We start from the raw sequence: 20,520 nt of genomic DNA, 5'->3' as shown, positions 1-20,520 counted from the left end.
GGTATACCTTACGCAAAATTATAATGGAATATATTATAATGGAATATTTTCCTTTAAAATTTCAAATTACAGCAATCAAAATACGTCGGTAAACATTTTTAAAAGTGTTGATAGATATTAATAAAATTGTATAATAAATCAACAATTGTCTAGATAAAAAAATCGAAATGTATTGCTTTTACCAGCCCGCATTAGCCCTATGTTACGTGGCGAAGAAAAGACTTAACTTCTTTTAAAAATAGAGGGGTAATTAGAGGACCGATTGACTGATGCTATCATTCCCATGATTATTTCGATAGATCAGTCAATTTTTTTAAAATTTACGACGCGAATACCCGAGTTTCTATTCTTTAAATTCCAAATACTTTACTCTTCATATATTAAAGCAAATACGAATACAAATAAGACGCAATATTTAATCATTCCGTTAACGAAGTCGATCTTCTTGTTTTTCCATTGTATTCTATATGTTCATATCAAATGCCAGATGTGCTGTAAGTTACTATGTTTTATGCCTGAACACATTGGATGAAGAAGCGTATTGTAGGGTTATCACATTCAGAGATATATTCAGAGAGATAGCTTCATAATTATGTTGGAATGAAAGTCTGCAACAAATGCATTACTTGCAAATAATAACATTTATATTTAGTTTGTTCTTACTAATTTGCATAATATAATTGGATACGTTACTTAGTTTTAGGTAAACTTAATGATTATTAAAAAATATTATTTTAAAGTAAGCAGAACAATGTTTCTGCTTACTTTAAAATAATATTACTGCAAGAATGTACATAGAAAATATTTTTAATTGAAATTTATTATGATTAATTTGTAGTAAAACATTTCATTGTTACTTGAGGAGAAGCTTTACTCATTATATAGTAGGAAAATCAAAGACATTGGAAAAATTTGACGGTCATGCGGTGGTTATTTACTCAATCTATCGTAAAATAGCAAAAAACCAATGTAAAGTACTTCATATTTTCTCCATATCGTGATTTGCTCGATTTCGCATTGTAGTATATTTTCAGTAAATATGATAATATATTTGTATTAATATCGAAGGACACTGAGACATCGTGTCACACGGACGTTTCAAATAAGACATCGACTTATTACCAATTGGTAATAACTTTAGGAGCACTAATTCGGTCTGGATGTTCGGTCCATAACTGTTTATTTTATTTATTTATTTATACACTTCATATATAGATAAGTATACAGGCGGACTTAATGTCAGAGGTAATTTCTACGACAACCTAAGGGTGGTGCAGAGATAAACAAGGTAGGTGCTTTAGGTGCAATAATAATGTCTGATTAAAATAGTAAGGCAAGAAGACGAAGGTACGAGGCTTACCAGCCCTATGAGCCAAGCACGAGTGGCATCGCATCCGTGCTAGAAATCAAATGGAGCGATCTTTCGACGGAATGTTTACGTCATCTTAGCGCTGGTTGTGTAATTTTAACTCGCGCTAAAACATGTCCTTGTTCATATTTCCATCAGAAATTGAACACATGTGGAGGACGGTTTAACCGCGATAACTGAGAAATTGTTGGCAAATACGGTTGTACGTTGGTTTTATTTGACGGCTTTTTGTGCCGACTGTAAAGAGGGCTTGGGTTTGATCTCGAGCTGAGAATGTTTCCCTGATTTGTGAATAGTTGTCCTGGTCAATGGCTAAGTATTATGGGACAGTTATAAGAGAACAATATTTTAAGAACAGTTTTAAATTTTTTTGTTGTTAATTCCTGGATAATTATCACCCGTACCTAGAACAACTAAATCATTTTGTGTGCACCTAAACTGCGTCACAGAAAATGAACAATATTTATTAATAATAACTACGCATTCACGTGGGATTTCTTGTTTTACTGTTTTGATAAAATTATCTGTCCGTTCATTCAACGTTATGTTTAACAAATTCATTAATGTTATGTACAGATGTTTGACACTATCGCGCTCGCGCTGCGAGACCGCTGACGTAGGTACTAGGTACTTAGCTAATTGTTAAGTAAACATTAGTTATTCTCTATAAGCATCTTGTTTTATTTTAACGTTACACACGCTCGTACATCGTTGCTCGGCGACATTGTGTTACATTCAGCAGTTGGGCAAAATGTTGTTTACATTTTGGGTGCCGGGTGCGTAAACCGTAAACGGGTCACCTCGTTTCCGTGTCGTTTTTTAAAAACTATCGCCCGAAAGGTCACCGGCGAGGTTCGCGAGTTCATTATTATGCGATAAATAATGCAGGATGAGCGGAAGCAGTCGGTGCGCATGCGCGGGGTCCAGTTGTCCACCGGCGCGGTGAGCTGCGCCCGCGCACCTATCTAGTCGCCGCCAGCCGCCAGGCGTCGCGCCGCACTCTGTCCCGACTCGTCTCGCGGTGCACGCGCCTCAACGCCCCTCTCAGCTTTACACGTGCACGGAATTACCCGAGCTACCGATCTACTACAGCCCCTCGACCCGGCCTTCCACGAACCCCGATAATGGACAGATAATGGCTAATTAGCCGCGCAGTTAGCCACTCGGGTTCGAGTGACAGTGAGACGTCGCGAGTGCAGTGTCAGCGCCGGCATGGCTGAGAAACACGCGCTGATTCCGGAACCCATCGCAATGTACACACAGACGGACGCGTTGAACGAAACCAAAGACATGTCGAAAAATTTAATGAGTGGTGACTTCGAAAGACAATACACCGGTGCTATAGTGGACAAATGCGATCGTAGGAGAAAAGCTTTTTTGGTTACCGGCGCGGCGGTGCTGGTCGCCATGGTGGTCGGGCTGCTGGTGCTGGCCGTGTTCCGTGACGTGCAGGTGGCACGGCTGCGGGCCGAGGTGGACGAGCTTAGCGCCAGCATGCTCGCCATCTCCGCCAGTGTCAAATCGCTCAACCAGAAGATCACTAACAACAAACACTTCAATGATTTCAAGCCGCTTGAGGACACGGTGAGTAGTATTAATTTGTCAACACGCATTACACAGCCCGAGGAGAAGGGACGCGTGTAACGAAACGAAAATAATTCGCTGTAACATTTGAGATTCGGATATACAAATACACCTTAATGTATCTAGCTCTGGACGATACTCGTTTATCAAAAGTTCACGCGCCGTATAATTCATAAAAACTGGGTTAACGGCGTCAGAATGAAGCAGTTTCGAATTCCAGATACGTCTGTGTAAGTAAACAAACTAATGATACATGCGTTTCGAATAATTTATGAATTTTCATTGAGACTAAACATTTTAGCTGCGGTTGATGGGAGCGCGGACGTGCCGCGAATGTTTGATGTCATTAAACGTGTATAGTGATGGTGGAGATAAGAAACCAGGCAGACTGGCCAAGGCGCAACAGTAGATTCCTCGGCCAAGGTTTCCGCATAAACAGACGCTATTATTATTGCCAATTGAGCGTCCGATCGGGCGATTGTTTTGCGTGGCAACTTTAATAGACAACAGGACTTCGACGCTCCTTGTTCATAAATAAACTAAAATGTTTCTGCGAAATAATACAGAGATCTTTCGGATTGAATACTATGCACATATCTTTAAGGATATAGGGCTTCTGTTCCATTGTTAAAACAGAGTCCTTTAAAGAAAATATATAGCAAATTCAATATATAAAATTATCATCCGCCTTCATTTCTGATAATTTTTATTCTGTGCTTATGTTTAATATTTAAAAGACACAATAAGAACGTAACAGAACTACTTAACATAATCATACTCCAAAACCCTGCAATATTAGGCGAATTTCGGAGGGAACCATGGGTTCCGTTCGTGTGACAAAACAGGTTTCTGGGCATAAACCGGTTTGAGATGTAAACAAAAACGCGCCGGCCGGCACTCCTCGCCCCGCGCTCCCCTGAACACAGTACATTAATGACCCGTAGCGTCGTTAATTTTTAACTTCCCCCGTATTCTTGTGTATACAATATAGATTTATTTCTCCTGGTGGAATTATGTAAGAGGATGTTGGGGATTTTGTGATTTAAATGTCTACTTATTGTCTAGTTTGTAGGATATATTATTAAAAAAGTTGTATGGCATTTAATGTTTTTAGCATTTCGCCATTTCAACGATAAGAACCTGTATTTATTACTAAACATGATAATTATAATTATTGCTCGGAATATGGCACCAAATATCCGTTCATTATGATTTGTACTTATAAATAGTCTTTAGTACTTGTCTTTAAGACCTTGTAGATAAGTCTTTAGGCAATATTAATTAACCTTCGCCTTTGCCCGCGTTTGTTAATCGCTCCAGTTGGAAAGTCCTAATAGGTACCATTAAAATCTGTCTTTCAAAGACAAAATTGTAACGTTCATTCCAATTTCTGTCTTAAGATCTGATCATGGAATATAGACTCTATCATTATAGACTCTATGTAAGTTTTTGTATGATGTAATAAACCAAAATAGAGCCAGGGTGGTTGGTATAATAAAATTCATCAGATAGATTCTGCAAGATGTGCGCAAAGATAGAACAATCTAAATAGAATCGTGACCTTGTTCAGGTGGATTTTACGATTATTCTCAGGAAATCTATTTATACGACGAACTATAAAATGTATTCGAAATGAAGCCTCGAATACATATTAATAATCACACAATTTTATGAAGGATTCTCTGTGTATTAACTCTCAGAAACTGTTTCAACATGTCCCAGTTCCAAAACAAAATAAACATTTGCCGGTCACACAGTCCACACGGTTGTGCAAAATGCATCGACAATATCTTAATCAGTTTCTACGAATAGTGTGTAGTAGAAAAAACACAGTTCAGTAGCTTGATGATGGATTTTTTAATTATAAACAAAAACATAAATAACTTTATCCATAAAAATAAACGTAAACCTCTCAACAGCCCGTGAGAAATTAAACAAGCTCGATGTGATCTTTAATGTTTACGGCGTCATGTCAGTACGCTTTGACAACGTATTAAATGGCCTATTAAAAATTTATTAGTTCTATTTGTTTTATGCATAATTAAATTGTACAGTAAAAGTGTTTCGTGGAACTAATGACATTGTAATTAGAAGAGATTTTTAGAAATGTTTATTGATTTAACACCAGACTTCTTGAGAAATGTTTTTCTGTGTTCGTTTTATAAAATTATGGTTCTACAATCGTGTGATTTCGCAAGTGTAGCTTCGAGTTTGGCCAGACTCTTGTAACATTTATGAGGATTACAATTACTTCGACAGAAATAAACGGTGAAGCTAACTTGATTAAACTTATCAATAATAAACGCGCAGAATTATTTTCTATACTTCGACGAAGTTAGTCGGATGTTATATAAAAGTTAATTGAAATGACTTCACGTGGAAAGCGAAGTTTCCGCCAACACTTCACAAGCTGAGATAAACAAACTAGACTTTATGACGGAAACTTTTTTTTATTTATGGGCACGGCAAAGTGAACCCATCGCGTGGAGACTAAAGAGATTGACGAGAAATGATTACCCTTTGGCAGTCGGCACAATTATGCCGGCCTGTTGGAACTGGATATACACAGGCTGATCCCGGAACGCGACACACTTTTTGAGCGGGTTTTAACACCATAAATATAAAAAAATCTATCATTACATTAGGCTGTAATCCGAGTAACAAATATATGATCGAAGCAGTGGTAATTAAGCGGACCATATGTGACAAAACAGGCATTTACTTAAATAAATAAAATAAGAAGATATTTGACAGTCAAGTATGGTCACTGGATCATAAAGAATTATCAAAAGGATTTTGTACATTAACATGTTTCGTTGTGTCGGGGCCTACATATTGAATCTTCGGTTGAAAAGGCATTTACGATTCAGGTTGTAAGAAACTGGATTATATAATTAAAATTAGGTATGAATGACGACTACAAAGGCCTTTTCCCTGTTGTGGGACAGTCATGGCTTCCTAACTACATACAATAAAACAGCAGAGCTTGGTGTATGTAAATTAAAAAGTAATAAAAAAGAAAGGAAGTGAATATATAACAGCAACAGAGCACAATCATCGAACTAAAAAAAAAAATTACATCGAAAATTCCTTGGTATTCTGATATAATCATTTTGATATTTTTGTACGATGAATTTTGTTTTTTTTCGGCGTGTAATTTATTCGGAACTTAAATATTTAATATGTTAAAGACATTGATCATTGATCGTTAAAAATATCGTGTAATATTTTACACGATATTTTTAACGATCAATGATTATGCGGCATGGTCGCATTTTGGCGACTTCCTGCGCTCCATTGCTACATGGAAATCTCGATTTGTAATGCTTAGATATAAAGCTAGATAGATAGACGTTTAGGTAATTCGTTTGGCGTTGCATGAATACTCATTTCGTCGAGGTTTCGAAAAACCAATAAATCGTCAATCGCCTTGCGTGCAAAGCAAAATATAAATATTTCAGACAATGTTAAAACTATCGTGTATATTTTGGGTATGTACTATGTAGTCATTGCGTCATTTTGAATGAACGATGACTGACAGCGCTGAGAGAGAAGTGTGAACGCGGTACCTAAATAAAACATATTATACTAATTCCATATGTTTTGTACAGCTATTGCTGAGCATGGCACAATAATTACCTAAAGCTTAATTAGGTAAATTAGTAATACACAGTTGTTAAATGCTTCATATTTATGCAATAAATAGCACGCAATGGATGCGGCCAAATTACATCGGTGGGAATGTATTAGGTCTGCTAATGGCGAATGTTTTCTAGAATTCCGGCAACCGTCCGATTTTATTTATTTTTAATAGTATTTTGCGAGGCGTACGGGATTGGCCAGTGGCATATAAACGTATAAATATAGGCACGTCGTTTGAAAGTTTACAAACACTTTGTTGGAGTGATGCCAGTGTGACAGAGTTTACTACGAAATACCGTCCAGCCGGGCTGATACTACGAACTTCATTAAATGAAATATGTTAATTAGTCGTTAATGAATTTGTGATGCGATAAAAATGGAACGATGTTGGTGATTTTAATTTTTATTTACATTGAAATATATTTAGCATGGTGTCTTATAATGTGATGGAAAAACCGTTACACGAAACATTGTTTAATATTTATAAGATAATTTTTTTTTAGTTATAATAATAGAAATTTTTATTACGTTTTCTCTTATATCCATCCCATGGTTGTCTGTAAAACATTGCCTTGTGTATTGCATTTGCACTTACTTTTTCTCTTTTCTTGTACTATAATTTTTGTCTCTGGAGTACAATAAAGTATAATAAATAAATAAATATGGGTTGATCATCGACACTAGCGTCCATTACCGCCTGCTAAATATTACAATATATAAACATTAACATTTAACGATTGTAAGACATTCTTATCGCAATAATTTATTTACTTTTTAATATCAGAGTAGCTTCCCTACATAAGATCGCAACAAAATACTAATCGTTTGAGAAGCGACAAGTTGAAAGGAAGATTTATTATTGTCTATACCGAGAATAGACGGAATTAAACATTCGTTTTGCGGCGAATTAAACACAAAAGGTTAGTTGTTGTTGATTTATTGACGCATTTATTATGCGATATTCAACACTTAAATATCCTGGTTGTATAAATTGTCATTATTGTTAATGTGCGATTATATTGAAGTTTTATGAAGTTTTTTATTTTTATATTTATAAAGGTGGTAGGATATATCCGCCCGGATAGCGAGCACCGTACACAAAGTGTTAAAACCTGCCATAGTGACCTAAGTAGGTGTGTCGTCCTCCGGGATCAGCCTGTGTATATCCGATTCCAACAGGCCGGCATAATTGTGGCGACTGCCGAGGGATAATCATCTCTCGTCTTCGACTTAACATCAGGTGGGGTCACTTTTCAGTGGCTTTATAAAAAAAAAAAAACTATAATAGCAACTGCTAATGCCCTTATACATAAAGTATTTTGTACTAACTACAAAATTATCTACCTACATTTATATTTTTTTTCATTTTTATAAGTGGGTATGTTGGAGAAAAATTTTTTAATTCATGAGAATAAAAATAAAATAAAAATAAAAATAAAATACTTTATTTATCACGTAGGCGAACAAAGTTGCACTTATGATACGTCAAAACAAAGAATAAGAATAATTATTATTTCTAAACAACTATTAAAATCACTTATATAACTATGGAGATTTTAAATTAGGGATAAAGTTTATACAAAAGATTAGGTACAAAAGTACGAAGTAACCAGCTCGGGCTGGCAAGTAGGGGGAAATAGAAGGGTAACGCGTCGCGATCCTCACCGGTGAGGACATGAGCCCTAGCCTAGCTAACCTACCAGCCTTTCACTAGCTACCTAAGTGATGACTACCCGAAGAAGAAAGGCAGAAAGAAACTCCGGGCTTTTTGTCATCAATTGTTCAGTACTTCTTTGTATTTTTTCCAAGTCTTTCTTGTACATAGTCACAATAGTTATATAAGCTAATGCACGCACATCACCGTTAACATGGGATAAGATGAAATCCAATCGACTAAACCTGGAGCGGCATAAAATAAAATTAGCGATAGCAAATAAAAGAGAACATAGATTCATACTTAAATAACGGCGTACAGCGTGCATTCGCCTACATTTACAATCATAGTTTTCAATCATGAGAAAAGAAAAAAATAGTGATATTGAACAGGCAAACACAACATGATCGGGTGGTCGTCTTTCAAAAATTACATTTCATTAAGATATGATATGATTATGTCAAATTAGAACTATAGAAATGTCATTATTATAAAAAAGCATGTGAGACATGTAACAAAGACATTTTAGGCAGTTAATTAATTACTAATGTGTGCTAACATGGTGGGTCATTGTGTGCAGGACAAACTTTCCAAACCGTCTTATCATTAAGGTAATCAGATACAGTATAGTATCCTTTACACATTAATTCACGCTTAACATAACACTTGAATTTTTGTTCGGTCAAATTGGTAACTTCGAAGGGAAGTTTATTATAGAACTTAATGCTATTAACTAAGAAAGATTTATTGGTTTTACAGAGCCTATGATTAGGGACAACCAATTTATTTTTATTTCTGGTATTTAGACTATGCAAGTCACTGTTTTTAATAAAAGTACTAAGGTTTTACGTACGTACATTATATTCTGAAAAATATATTCGGCCGGCAAAGTCAGTATATTCACCTCCTTAAACATTTGCCTAAGGGAATCATGAGAGCGAAGGTTGTAAATAGCTCTAATCGCTCGTTTCTGCAAGATAAAAATGGTCTGCAGATCTGCAGCAGAGCCCCACAGAAGAATACAATAGGACATAATGCTGTGAAAGTATGCAAAATACACTAGCCTTGCCGTAGCCACGTCAGTTAATTGTCTAATCTTCCTAATAGCAAACACGGCAGAGCTCAGTTTACTAGAAATTTTTGAATATGGGGCCCCATTGCAATTTACTATCGATTGAAACCCCGAGGAAGACCGTTGAGGGAACTAATTCTAATTTATCCCCATCTAAATCAATATTTAGTTCCTTTTTTATTCAGTAACGAAAATCTGACACATTTCGTTTTTGCGGCATTTAAAAGTAAATTATTAGAAGAGAACCAGTCAGAAATCAAACTAAGTACTTTATGTGGCTCACCGAGATTCTCATCCCTTCTATTTAACTTAAAAATAATCGAAGTGTCGTCAGCGAACAATACTACATCTGCCATATTATCAACCATGTAAGGCAGATCATTTATGTAAACTAAGAATAGGAATGGACCCAATATGGAACCCTGGGGAACCCCAATTCTAACTGCGGACCCGGCAGAGGAGACGTTGTCGATAAATACTTTTGATTTCGACCTGATAAATATGAAGATATTAGTTTAAGTCCAATTCCTCTAATACCATAATAATGAAGCTTTAAAATGAGGGTTTTGTGATCGACGCAATCGAATGCCTTGGAAAGATCACAAAAGACCCCCAGTGCATCCTGGGATCCCTCCCAAGCATCTAACACAGCTTTGACTAAAGCACGTCCAGCATCTTGCGTGGATCTGCCTTTTGTAAAGCCGAATTGTCTATTATGTAAGATCCCATTTTTATTAAAAACACCAGCATTTGGTTAAGCATTAGTTTTTCAAATACCTTACTTAAGGCTGGTAAAATAGAAATAGGTCTGAAATTAGAGGGGTGTTAGAACAACCTGCTTTAAAAATTGGTACTACTTTACTAACCTTCATAAGATCAGGAAATATGCCGTCTCTGACGCAGCAGTTAAAGATTTCCGCAAGAATTGGGGCAATGTTGTCTATTACTGACTGCAACGCTTTAACAGATAAACCCCATAGGTCTTCAGTGCTTTTAATGTTTAAGCTCTTAAATACTTTTATTATATCAGAGTGCGTGACAAACTCAAATTCGAAATTTGGAATCGACAGATCAACATTTTGTTTTAAGAACGACTCAGCTGCCCCTGGTGAGGATGGCAGACATTTTGTCGTTTCAAAAGGTATGTTACTAAAAAAATGTTCAAAGTAATTAGCTATTCTATATTTATCTGAAACTAGCTCGTCATTAATGTTCAATAAAATCTTGTCATTAGTTTTATTTTTGCCAGTTTCAGTATTAATAATTTTCCAAGTAGTTTTAATTCTATTATCTGAGTTTTTAATATGACTACTGATATAGGCAGCTTTAGCATACCTACATACACGTTTAAAAATTTGAGAGTATGTTCTCACATAATTATTAAATTCGACATTGGGTGTAAAGGACCTTCTGTCATATAATTCATAGAGAACATCTCTACTACGTCTAATACCGTTTGTTGCCCAAGCACTGAATGATATTTTATTTTTTAGTGGCACTGATTTTACACTACATGTTTTATTAAATATGTTTGTAATACCATTTAATAATGTTTTAAACATATTATTTGGGTTGTCTGAACCGCAAGTCAGCATAGGCAACACCAAATTAAGCCTAGCACTAAATTTCTGTAGATTATATTGGGTTAGGGGTCTAAATTGTACTATGTTCTTACTTCTATTGCTTTCACAATTCAGTTTGACCATTTGACATGTGTGGTCTGAGCGAACGCCAGCTAATAATTCTTTAGAGTTAATTTTAAAATTTGAAATAACATTATCAATACAGGTAGCTGAAGTTGTAGTTAATCTAGTCGGCTCGAGAAATTGACAGTTTAGATTAAATGATTGAAGTAAATTCAAAAAAAGTCTTATTATTATGTATGTAATTATTATGTATGTAATTGTAAGTTCTATTGTTATCGACAATAGGGCTGAGAGCTCACCAAACTTATCGGCACACGCTATTATGACTTCAAAACATCGTGTTCCTTACCGAGTTCTTTAGAAGCATGCGTGTGTACGAACAAACTAATTCTAAAGCCAGGAGCTTAAACAAAAGTTTCTTGTACTTGAGGAAATATTCTGCCAAATATACCCAAAACTTTGATAACCTAATTCATTTTTTATTGTATATGAATAAGGCACTTTATCTAAAATTGCCTCTAATGAATAGCAATTGCAATTCCCTTTAATTCAAGTAGTACATGCAAAGAGTTATCGCACTAATGAATTCAAGTTTATAATGAATGAATGACGCTCATTTCTAGTAGTTGAATGAGAATTTTAAATGAACTAGCTTTTGCTTACAGCTACACCCTTGTGAAATACCTAAGATTTGTTACAAAAAATAGCTTATCATTATCTTAGGGTTCAAGCTTATGGAATACCAAATTTGATCAAAATCTGTTCAGTGGTTTAGCAGTCGAAACGTGACAGATATTTCTAACTATACCGCTTAATGTGTTTGTTACTTTCCTATTTATAATATTAGTATGGATAAAAACGTTTACTGACTTCATTCTACTATTCTATATCCGAGGTGTGGTTTTATCCAGCTTGAAAGAGATGCTAGCGGTTTTTCAATAACAGATTCAATTACGTCATTTGATTGAAAATATATATGAATGCGCTGAGATTCATGTAAAAGTTGCAAAAATAGTTAATAGAATATTTAGTAGTATTTCAGGTATAAGGCGGTTTGTTCAAATTCCTTAGTCCAGTGGTTCTCAAACTTTTTAAATGACGGAACCCTTTTGGGAAGCAAAATACTTGATGGAACCCTACAATAAAACAATTGTTTTTATAAGTGTATTTTTTATTAATCAGCATAATAAAAGTACAATGTCACAGTTACTAATTATTATTGAGAGAGGTGTTTTGATTTTTTTTTTCTAAATTCTTGCGGAACCCCGACAGAGGTATCACGGAACCCTAGGGTTCCGCGGAACACACTTAGAGTATAGCTGCCTTAGTCTATGCCTTATTGTGTCAATATAAGAAGAAAGTTTACATTCTATTATTAAAAAAAAAATTCAACGTACGTGAACATCGGTTCATTGACATCAATTGAATATTAAAAACAGTTCAAATTGTTATAAACCAAATAAGTCATAATATTTACATTTAAAATAAAGGATTCTTCCGATATGAAACAAATGTTTTATTTTTAAGAGTTCTTCAAATGGAACGGCAAAATAAAACACCGGGGGGTTAAAATAAACCCCATTTCTCATGTTTATTGTTTTGTTCGAAATCGTGTGATTCACGTAAGAACGAAAGTAAATATTGATAGGGTTGCCAACATTAAAATATTGTAGTGCTTCTGGTGCTAAAGAAAATTCTAGTTAAAAAATATTAGCGTAGTCCAAATATAGAAAGAAAGATTTATTATTGCACACAAACAGTATAACGTGCACATAGTAACAAATAAAGAATAAAAACATAAAATTAAAAAGAAATATATTATACCTATTGTGCCAACAATGGGAACCCTCATTCAGCTTCTTACTGCAGTACCAGTCTGATACCGCAGCGCTGATTTTCAATGAGGCACCCCAAATATAGGTATTTTGAACTATTTTCTTTATGATGAGGAAATTTTACTAATGATATAAATGGCATTTATGTGCTTAGGTTTCACTGTTTAACAGATGTAAAAACAGAAACTTCTAAAAGGATTTAAATGAGATTTATGCATACAAAAGGACCCTGCCTGATGTTATATACATCTTTCTGTATAATTTCTTATTGTTAATTATAGACGACTTTTCATTATTGTTTACGTGGACGGAGTTGCGTGCAACACCTACTAGCCAATAAGTCGCTATTAATTATCAAACATATTACTGTGATTTATTAGAGCAATTTTTATAATTTTATGTATACTGAAAGTTTTGAAATCCGCAAGATTAGCAGCCCTACATCAATATGTTTAGAATAATTCCGTTGGTAAAATATTGCTGTTTATTGGCACCGATGTTAAAACATAAAGCTGTTTTGAAGGCGAGTGCAGTATGCATCAGCGCAAATACTTTTTGGTAGTGTTTCATATATTATTTTAAACGTGATTTCACTGTACAATATTACTTATATTTGAAAGTTTTCTTATATTCATTATTGTTAGTTGAAATAGATTCAATATCCATAATGTTTTGCGCGAGTGTGGTGTGAAAAGATCTCTGTTTCAATTCTCGTTGTTGTAAAATCCATAATCTTTTGTTTCCACAATACAAACTAGCATTTTAATCTTAAGCCAAAATTTAAGTGTTGTTTGTAACATTAAATTTGAAGTTTTATATTGTACTTTTGTTTGCCCAACTTTAACACAAACTTTCTTTTTATTTATTAATATTGTGCTTTTAAAAACTACTTAATAATTTAGCATGTGACTGTTCAGCTTTCTCCATGAATAAATATGTGTTATTTGAGACGCTCGGTTCAGTAAACTCCAACATTAAGAAAGGAAAACATTGGCGAACTGGTGACAATAAATTCGGTACAAAATTTAACAAATATATGTAAAATCATAAATTTCAAAAACTTCCTCGAAACACGAAACATGTGTTCTTACACAAGGTTGTAAGTTTCTTGTATATGTGAACATGTCTGGATAGGTCAGTGCTTATTTTTGCCGCTAAGCTGTCGAACTGTTTTTATATTATGACACCCACAGAATCAAATGTTTTAGGCTGACGAGCGCAGTGCGGCAAATACATTTTGTGGTCCTTCGGTTTAAAAATTTTGCGACGTATTGCATAGAGTTTCTGATATTACATTTACAGGATAGGTTCCCACAGATATTGTTAATATTTGCAGTAAAAAACTAAATTGAATTTTTATGATCATGGTATAAACTGCATATTCGTTGAGTACAATAACATAAGGATGATGAAGATAACGAGACGAGTTTTCATAACAGCAACAAATCCAATTTCAGAATGAAATCGAAACATCGTATCTATAACAATATAACAAGCAACGAGCTTTCATATCGGTTTCAAATCCAATTTCAGAATGGAATCAAAAATCGTATCTTTAACAAAAACTAGCAACTTAGATTCGATATTTAAACTGTAAAATAAAATAAAATACTTTATATATCACCTAGACGAACACAATTTATAAGAATGATTATTATTATTTCTAAATAACAATTAAGATCATTTATATAATCATGGATATATTAAATTAGGGATAAAATTCATAAGGTATACAAGGCATAAGGTAAAACAAAGTAGCAAGCTCGGGTTGGCTGATTATAAAAGCAAAATATTTGCAACTCGTATTATTTTTATAGGTGACATCATTTGCATGTAGAAATTATACGAATATCGAATGAAGAAGTTTCATACAACCGGTTATACGAAACTGACCGTATTAGGAAATCCTAAATTGTCAACCGCGAAGATAATTTATAATGTCGATACTGTGGCCACGAATATCTTAAGTTTTTTGACTGAAAATCTTCACTCACGTTGCCTTATTTGAATGTTATTGAAATTAATTGTTATATTGACTAATGACGGCAAGTATTAGCGCCAATATTGGTCCAATGACATTTTTTCTTATTTGATGTAGTCTTAAATTGTCCTGGCTGTCCTGGCATTATGTATAAAGATTTGACGAAGCCAAATTATTCTGTCCTACGTTTCAAAGTCTAACAATTTTGTCAACACTTCAAAATTATTAAACCAAGTCCACGGTCATATTTCGCAAGTGAAGAGTCAGCGGTCGACGAAATTTAAGAGCCAATTTAAAAAGGATAAAGTGTTGAAGTTGTTTGTGAATCGATATCGAAATGATATTCAGTGTGCTCTTTTCGTAATTGAGATTATTCTAACCTAAGTTTGTGTCCCTGGTGGCTTTATTTTTAACAAACTCTCTTGAAATTATATGTTTTTAGGCTTATGTTTTTTATGTTTTTTGTAGTTACCATATTAGTTTAGTGGAGAATAATTTTCTTAAGTATAGGCCACACAGTTTATGCCGCATCGCATTACCCGCGACCGGGTGTCTATTTAGCAAAAGCATTGCAATAGCTAAAAACGTCTCTAATTGCAACCAATTCGTGCTTTACATTTGTGGATACCTGCAAAAAATATTCTCAGGTAAGGTAGGTACACAAATGGTCTCGCATTCAATTTTTAGAAAGATGTTCTTATTTGTGTTCCTATTTTAAAATATGCCGCAAAGGCAGCGGCTTATACAGCCTATTGACAATTCCGCCATTTGTAACAATATTAAAAATATATTTGGTGTTTTATTGCTCGGTTACTTCTACTACGAATTATTAAATCTTTAGTACCTATGGGTGTCACGCGTCCTGCATTTAACTTCGTATTTTCCTTAAATAACACTATTCATTCTTACATTATTAATATATGAGGGAATAACATTATTAGAAGGTACAACATCCAGTTTACTATACACGGTTTACTGAATCTGAGTAAAGTAATTGATGCGTCAACGTTTATTAGAATCTTAATATTCAAAGCAGAAGCTAGCTATTAGGAAAACAAGGGGTCATTAAACGACCTTTGATTACGATGCCAGAACATTACGTGCCCGATGGGGTTAGCAGAGACGGATTCAGACCAATTAGAGTGGCCGCTGGCACACGCCCACGAGTCTGTTCATATAATATCGCCCACATGAAAAATATTTTGTCGTTTACAGTTATTTTTATGGCTATATAAATTAAAAATTTAACGAATTGTGAACTGATATTGGGTGGAATAACAGTTTTGTGCATTGGAAATGTATATCATTTATTAATATTATAAATGAAAATTTTTATGAACATTTGGGGTTTGGATATTTTTTAGGAGGAAACGTCAAAACTACGAAACGGATTTGGCCGAAACGCATCAGAAAGACTGCGCTCTGGGTTTACAAAATATACATGAAAAATAAAATATTTATCACGTAGGCGAACATATTTCAACTTACAATACGTTCATGAGAATAATATATTATTGGATATAAAACATCTACGAACATTTTATCTAAGTATACATAAAAATTTTGAAAATGTATGTATAAAGGACATAGATAAATATAGTGTTAGTTTTGAGAAAGATTTTTACAGAGAGTGAGCTTCCTAGTCAAATATGTGTATCTGTATCTTACTTTAAATTTGTAATTTGTCTTTTTTCCTACCCTCTCAAGTACCAAATTTTTTGTGAATTGTGTTCACCATCCAACCAGGCAATAAATGCTTTTCTTTCTTCAAAATAAACACTTTATCTCAAAACAACACAAATTATCCCTAACAGACACCACAATTTAACTCGAATATCTAGTTCGTAGTCAACAAAAGGTAAGAAAGGCAATTTGTTTAAAAGGTTTTCAACGTCCCGAGGCTGACTTAATTTCCTCTAGAGCAAAAGTAATGTTCCCTTTACATCTAAACTAGAAAGGGAGTGCGCACTTTGTTTATATAATCTGTATCAGCTCTTTGCTGGCAAATTGAACGGGATGGAGTTGTGTTGACTTCTATGTAAAATGGGAGATGTGTTCCTTTTGGCCAGCTGCGTGGTGTAGTGTCAATATTGTGGTTGTGTGTAGAAACAGTTACCATTTGCATCATGGGATTTGTGAATGTGTTTTGACGAAGCTACCTTTTTATATTTAGGAGTGATTTGGCGTTTTGTAACTATCGCGGTATTTACCAATGCTACTCACGCCTTTGATCCCCGAAGGGGTAGAATGATGCGTAACTGGTGCACCCACGTTCCACTGTTAGTGTTCGAGAGTAAAACTATCGAAATATCAAGCACAAATTACAAACTCCGGGCTGATACTGAATGGAAATCTCAATATCACTTTGTCCGACCTGGAGATCGAACCCGAGATCCAGCAGTCAGCGCTGCAGTTGTACCGTAATACAACTACTTCACCCAGGCGGTTATACATATTATTAAATATACTTCTATTAGTATGGTGATTAGCTATAAGGTTTATGACCACAATAAATCATATTAAGGTTGTCGCAAAGGAATGTGACAATTAGACAACAGTCTTTATGACATTCCCTATTAAAATATATGTAGCAAGTAATCTGGGGTTGGCAGAGTCAAATGATACCAATTAATATTATCTTCTAAATTAGTTTAATGTGACAGCTCGATGATTTGAGAGTTCGTGGTGAGACAAGACGTAATAAAAGATAAAACGTACATAAAATGCATTTTTACTGTTGTTACTATAAAACTCGATTTGTTAGAAAATTTAACGAAATAAATGAACGGGTACAATTTACTTATGAATGGATTACAGCGAATTGGATTATAATTAATGTATTTTAGAGATCAATGAGTTTTATTAGGAAATTTCAATATTCGTACGAGGTGAGATATCACTAGCTGAAATCAGAATCTCTGTGAATTAGGTACTGGCAATATTTGATGGCAGTTAAAGTGCATAGTGGAAATTTCCGTGAAAAATATATCACGTGTGCAAAGTCGCGGGCATCACATAGTTGTTTTATAATTTGGAATGAGAAAATAAAAAAGTTAGAGCAGAAAATCTGAGATGTAGGGCAACTGCATAATATGAAAGGAACCTCAAGTTCTCAAAGGACCGCATTAAAAATGCTAGTTGGACGTTAGGGTTGCCACCTAAATCTAATTATAATTAATAACTCGGATTACCTTACGGCTTTGCGCAAAGAAGTTCCTCGTAGTATACATAATATATACAACTGTAAACTGTTATATAAAGTAGTCTATATGTTAACAGGAGATCTGGATGCCAAACATTCATAAACGTTCAGCGGTTTTGCATTTCATTCAAACAAATCCAACACTTGGACACTTTCTCATTCATAACGTTAGTGGGATAATCTATATTTCATTAATTATATTATTGTTTTTGGCACAGAAGTAACTTAAATAAACAATATTAATTTTACAAAATTATGCGTATTTATTAGAAAGTAACGCTACATGACTATTTTTCTTAATTAACATTAATTCAAACTGTCACTTACCATAGATAATAATTGTAAACACAGAGCTAAGCCAATGGCAATTTAGTTCATCTATAAATAAAGTATAAAGAGGCCCGCCATTAGCAGTAATTGTTGACTGCAGCGGAGTCGCTGTGTCTAATAGATGGAAATTGAACTATTTACGACTAATTTATGTCTAGGAAGCGGGCCCACGTACGTTGCAAAAATTTCATTAGGCATCCCCTTTGATATTTCCCTGTACGTCGGATGTGGGCTACGAGACTTTGAATTTATTTTGAGCGTTGCTTATGAATACATTTAAAATTCAATAATAATACAATTTTTTCTAGATGTTTCAAGGACTTTGGAGCCTTCGTGGTCCACCTCGTGACTAGGAAGGTTCGCGAACATTCGCGTAAATATAAAAAATCAATTTTAAATAATTTTCTATTAAATGTATTAGTTGTATATTGTTCAAAATTAAAATATCGATAATGACAGAGACATCGAATTAAAACCACCCATGTATGATCCGGTTATCAAAATTAATTAACAAAACTAGTCCCTATGTCATGCCCATTAAAGTCATCCTCAAATGGCTGCAGCCGCTGGACAGTTGACAAGTAATGATTTTGAATTTATAACGCACAAAATATAACAAAGGCTGAAACAAATTCCAACCCCGTTTGTTTTCGGTTGTCAATTTGTATCAATATCACCCTTATGACCGTCGGATTGCATTTATTTTGAATTCATGTTAAATTATCTGCCAATCAGCCCCGCCGTCAGTCGCTTAAAAGCCGCCCCGTAAACGTTTTTATCGGCAACAAATTGCTGCTCGTAATTACTGTTGAGCGGTTTGATGTCCTTTAACAACGTTTGAAGTCCTCAATTTTCTTGATTATAAACATCAACGGGAAGTTTATTACTATTAATTATTCAGCAAATAAACACCATCAGTTGTGTTTTTAATTCTATTTGATTTTTATTATTATGTAAATATCAGCCCTGTATACTCTCCGACTGCTGGGCACGGGCCTCCTCTACTACTGAGAGGGGTTAGGCCTTAGTCCACCACGCTGGCCTAGTGCGGATTGGTAGACTTCACACACCCTTAAAATTCCTATAGAGAACTTCTCATGTATGCAGGTTTCCTCATGATGTTGTCCACACCCAACTAGGCTATCGCCACTGATTGATTTAGTAATTGTTTTTTGTGTTATATGTATCATGGAATACGTAAAATTCATATAAGTGTAGGTATGCAATGTTTTTGTTGAGGATTTTGGATTGTTGTTTATGTGAACATAATATTACATTTTACAAGTTGCAGCCCCGGATCTAGGGGGGGCAAGCCAGGACCCGTGCCCCGGGCGGCGAATTCAGAGGGCGGCAAATCCAAACTTGGCAGACGAATACACAACTTATATTTAACGCAACTTTGACTACTAAGACATCCAGAACATTACACACATAAATAATCATTTCCCGCGGGGCGCGAAATGACGATGGTGATGACAAAGTTAAAAATATAGGTGGTCGGCGGCGGCATTATCCAGATTTTGCCCCGCCTCCAAAAAATTCAAGATCCGGGACTGACAAGTTGTGATACGTGCATGACAATTTGACTATATTGCTCCTAATGGTAAGTGGAGTGGGGTCCAATAGAATGTTGACTAATGAGATGATTATCCCTCGACAGTTGACACAATTATGCCGGCCTGTTGGAACTGGATATACAGGCTGGCACACACGACAGTCGACACACTTGCGTAGGCCACTATGGTGGGTTTTAACACCTTGTGTACGGTGGTTATAATGCGGGCGGATATAAAATATATCCTACCACCATCATTTATATTCACCATGGTTAAAGGAGTGTTAGTTAACTGAAAAATAATTACCTACATTTGCAGATTTGATTTACAAAAGTGGCCACAACGGGTAGTTCCTATTTAAAAGTTACAGAGGTATTACATTTTAACATCATTGTTTTTATCCCTAAGAACACAAATAAAATACACCCACACATACAACTTAATAAAAGAAATATTTTATTATGTCAGCGGTAAGAGCCATTGTTCCCTGACAATGGTCGGAGTGGTAGTGTCGAGTTACAGTTACCACTAACAACTAATAGGCCAAACAAAAGGATTTGTGCGAAGGTGTCCTTTGTTCATATTGGCTGAATAGGCGTCATGTTCGATATTTGAAACTAATCTCATTAAAAGGAAAAATATTTTATTT

The 20,520-nt window shown here is 34.8% G+C and overlaps 1 protein-coding gene across 1 annotated transcript in view; it reads left to right on the top strand.

Moving 5' to 3' along the window:
• The first annotated feature begins 2,067 nt into the window (after nucleotides 1-2,067).
• The window catches only part of LOC115441451 (protein eiger), a 57,523-nt gene continuing 39,070 nt past the window's right edge, over nucleotides 2,068-20,520 (top strand). The window contains exon 1 of the mRNA XM_030166242.2: nucleotides 2,068-2,953. Coding sequence (XP_030022102.1) covers nucleotides 2,582-2,953 — 372 coding nt within the window. The 5' untranslated portion in view covers nucleotides 2,068-2,581. The remainder of the gene's footprint in view (nucleotides 2,954-20,520) is intronic.

The sequence above is a fragment of the Manduca sexta genome, chromosome 25, assembly GCF_014839805.1.
Source record: "Manduca sexta isolate Smith_Timp_Sample1 chromosome 25, JHU_Msex_v1.0, whole genome shotgun sequence".
Taxonomy (NCBI): Eukaryota; Metazoa; Arthropoda; class Insecta; order Lepidoptera; family Sphingidae; genus Manduca; species Manduca sexta.
Note: the sequence above shows the minus strand (reverse complement) of the source record. Positions and strands in the feature narration are given on the sequence as shown.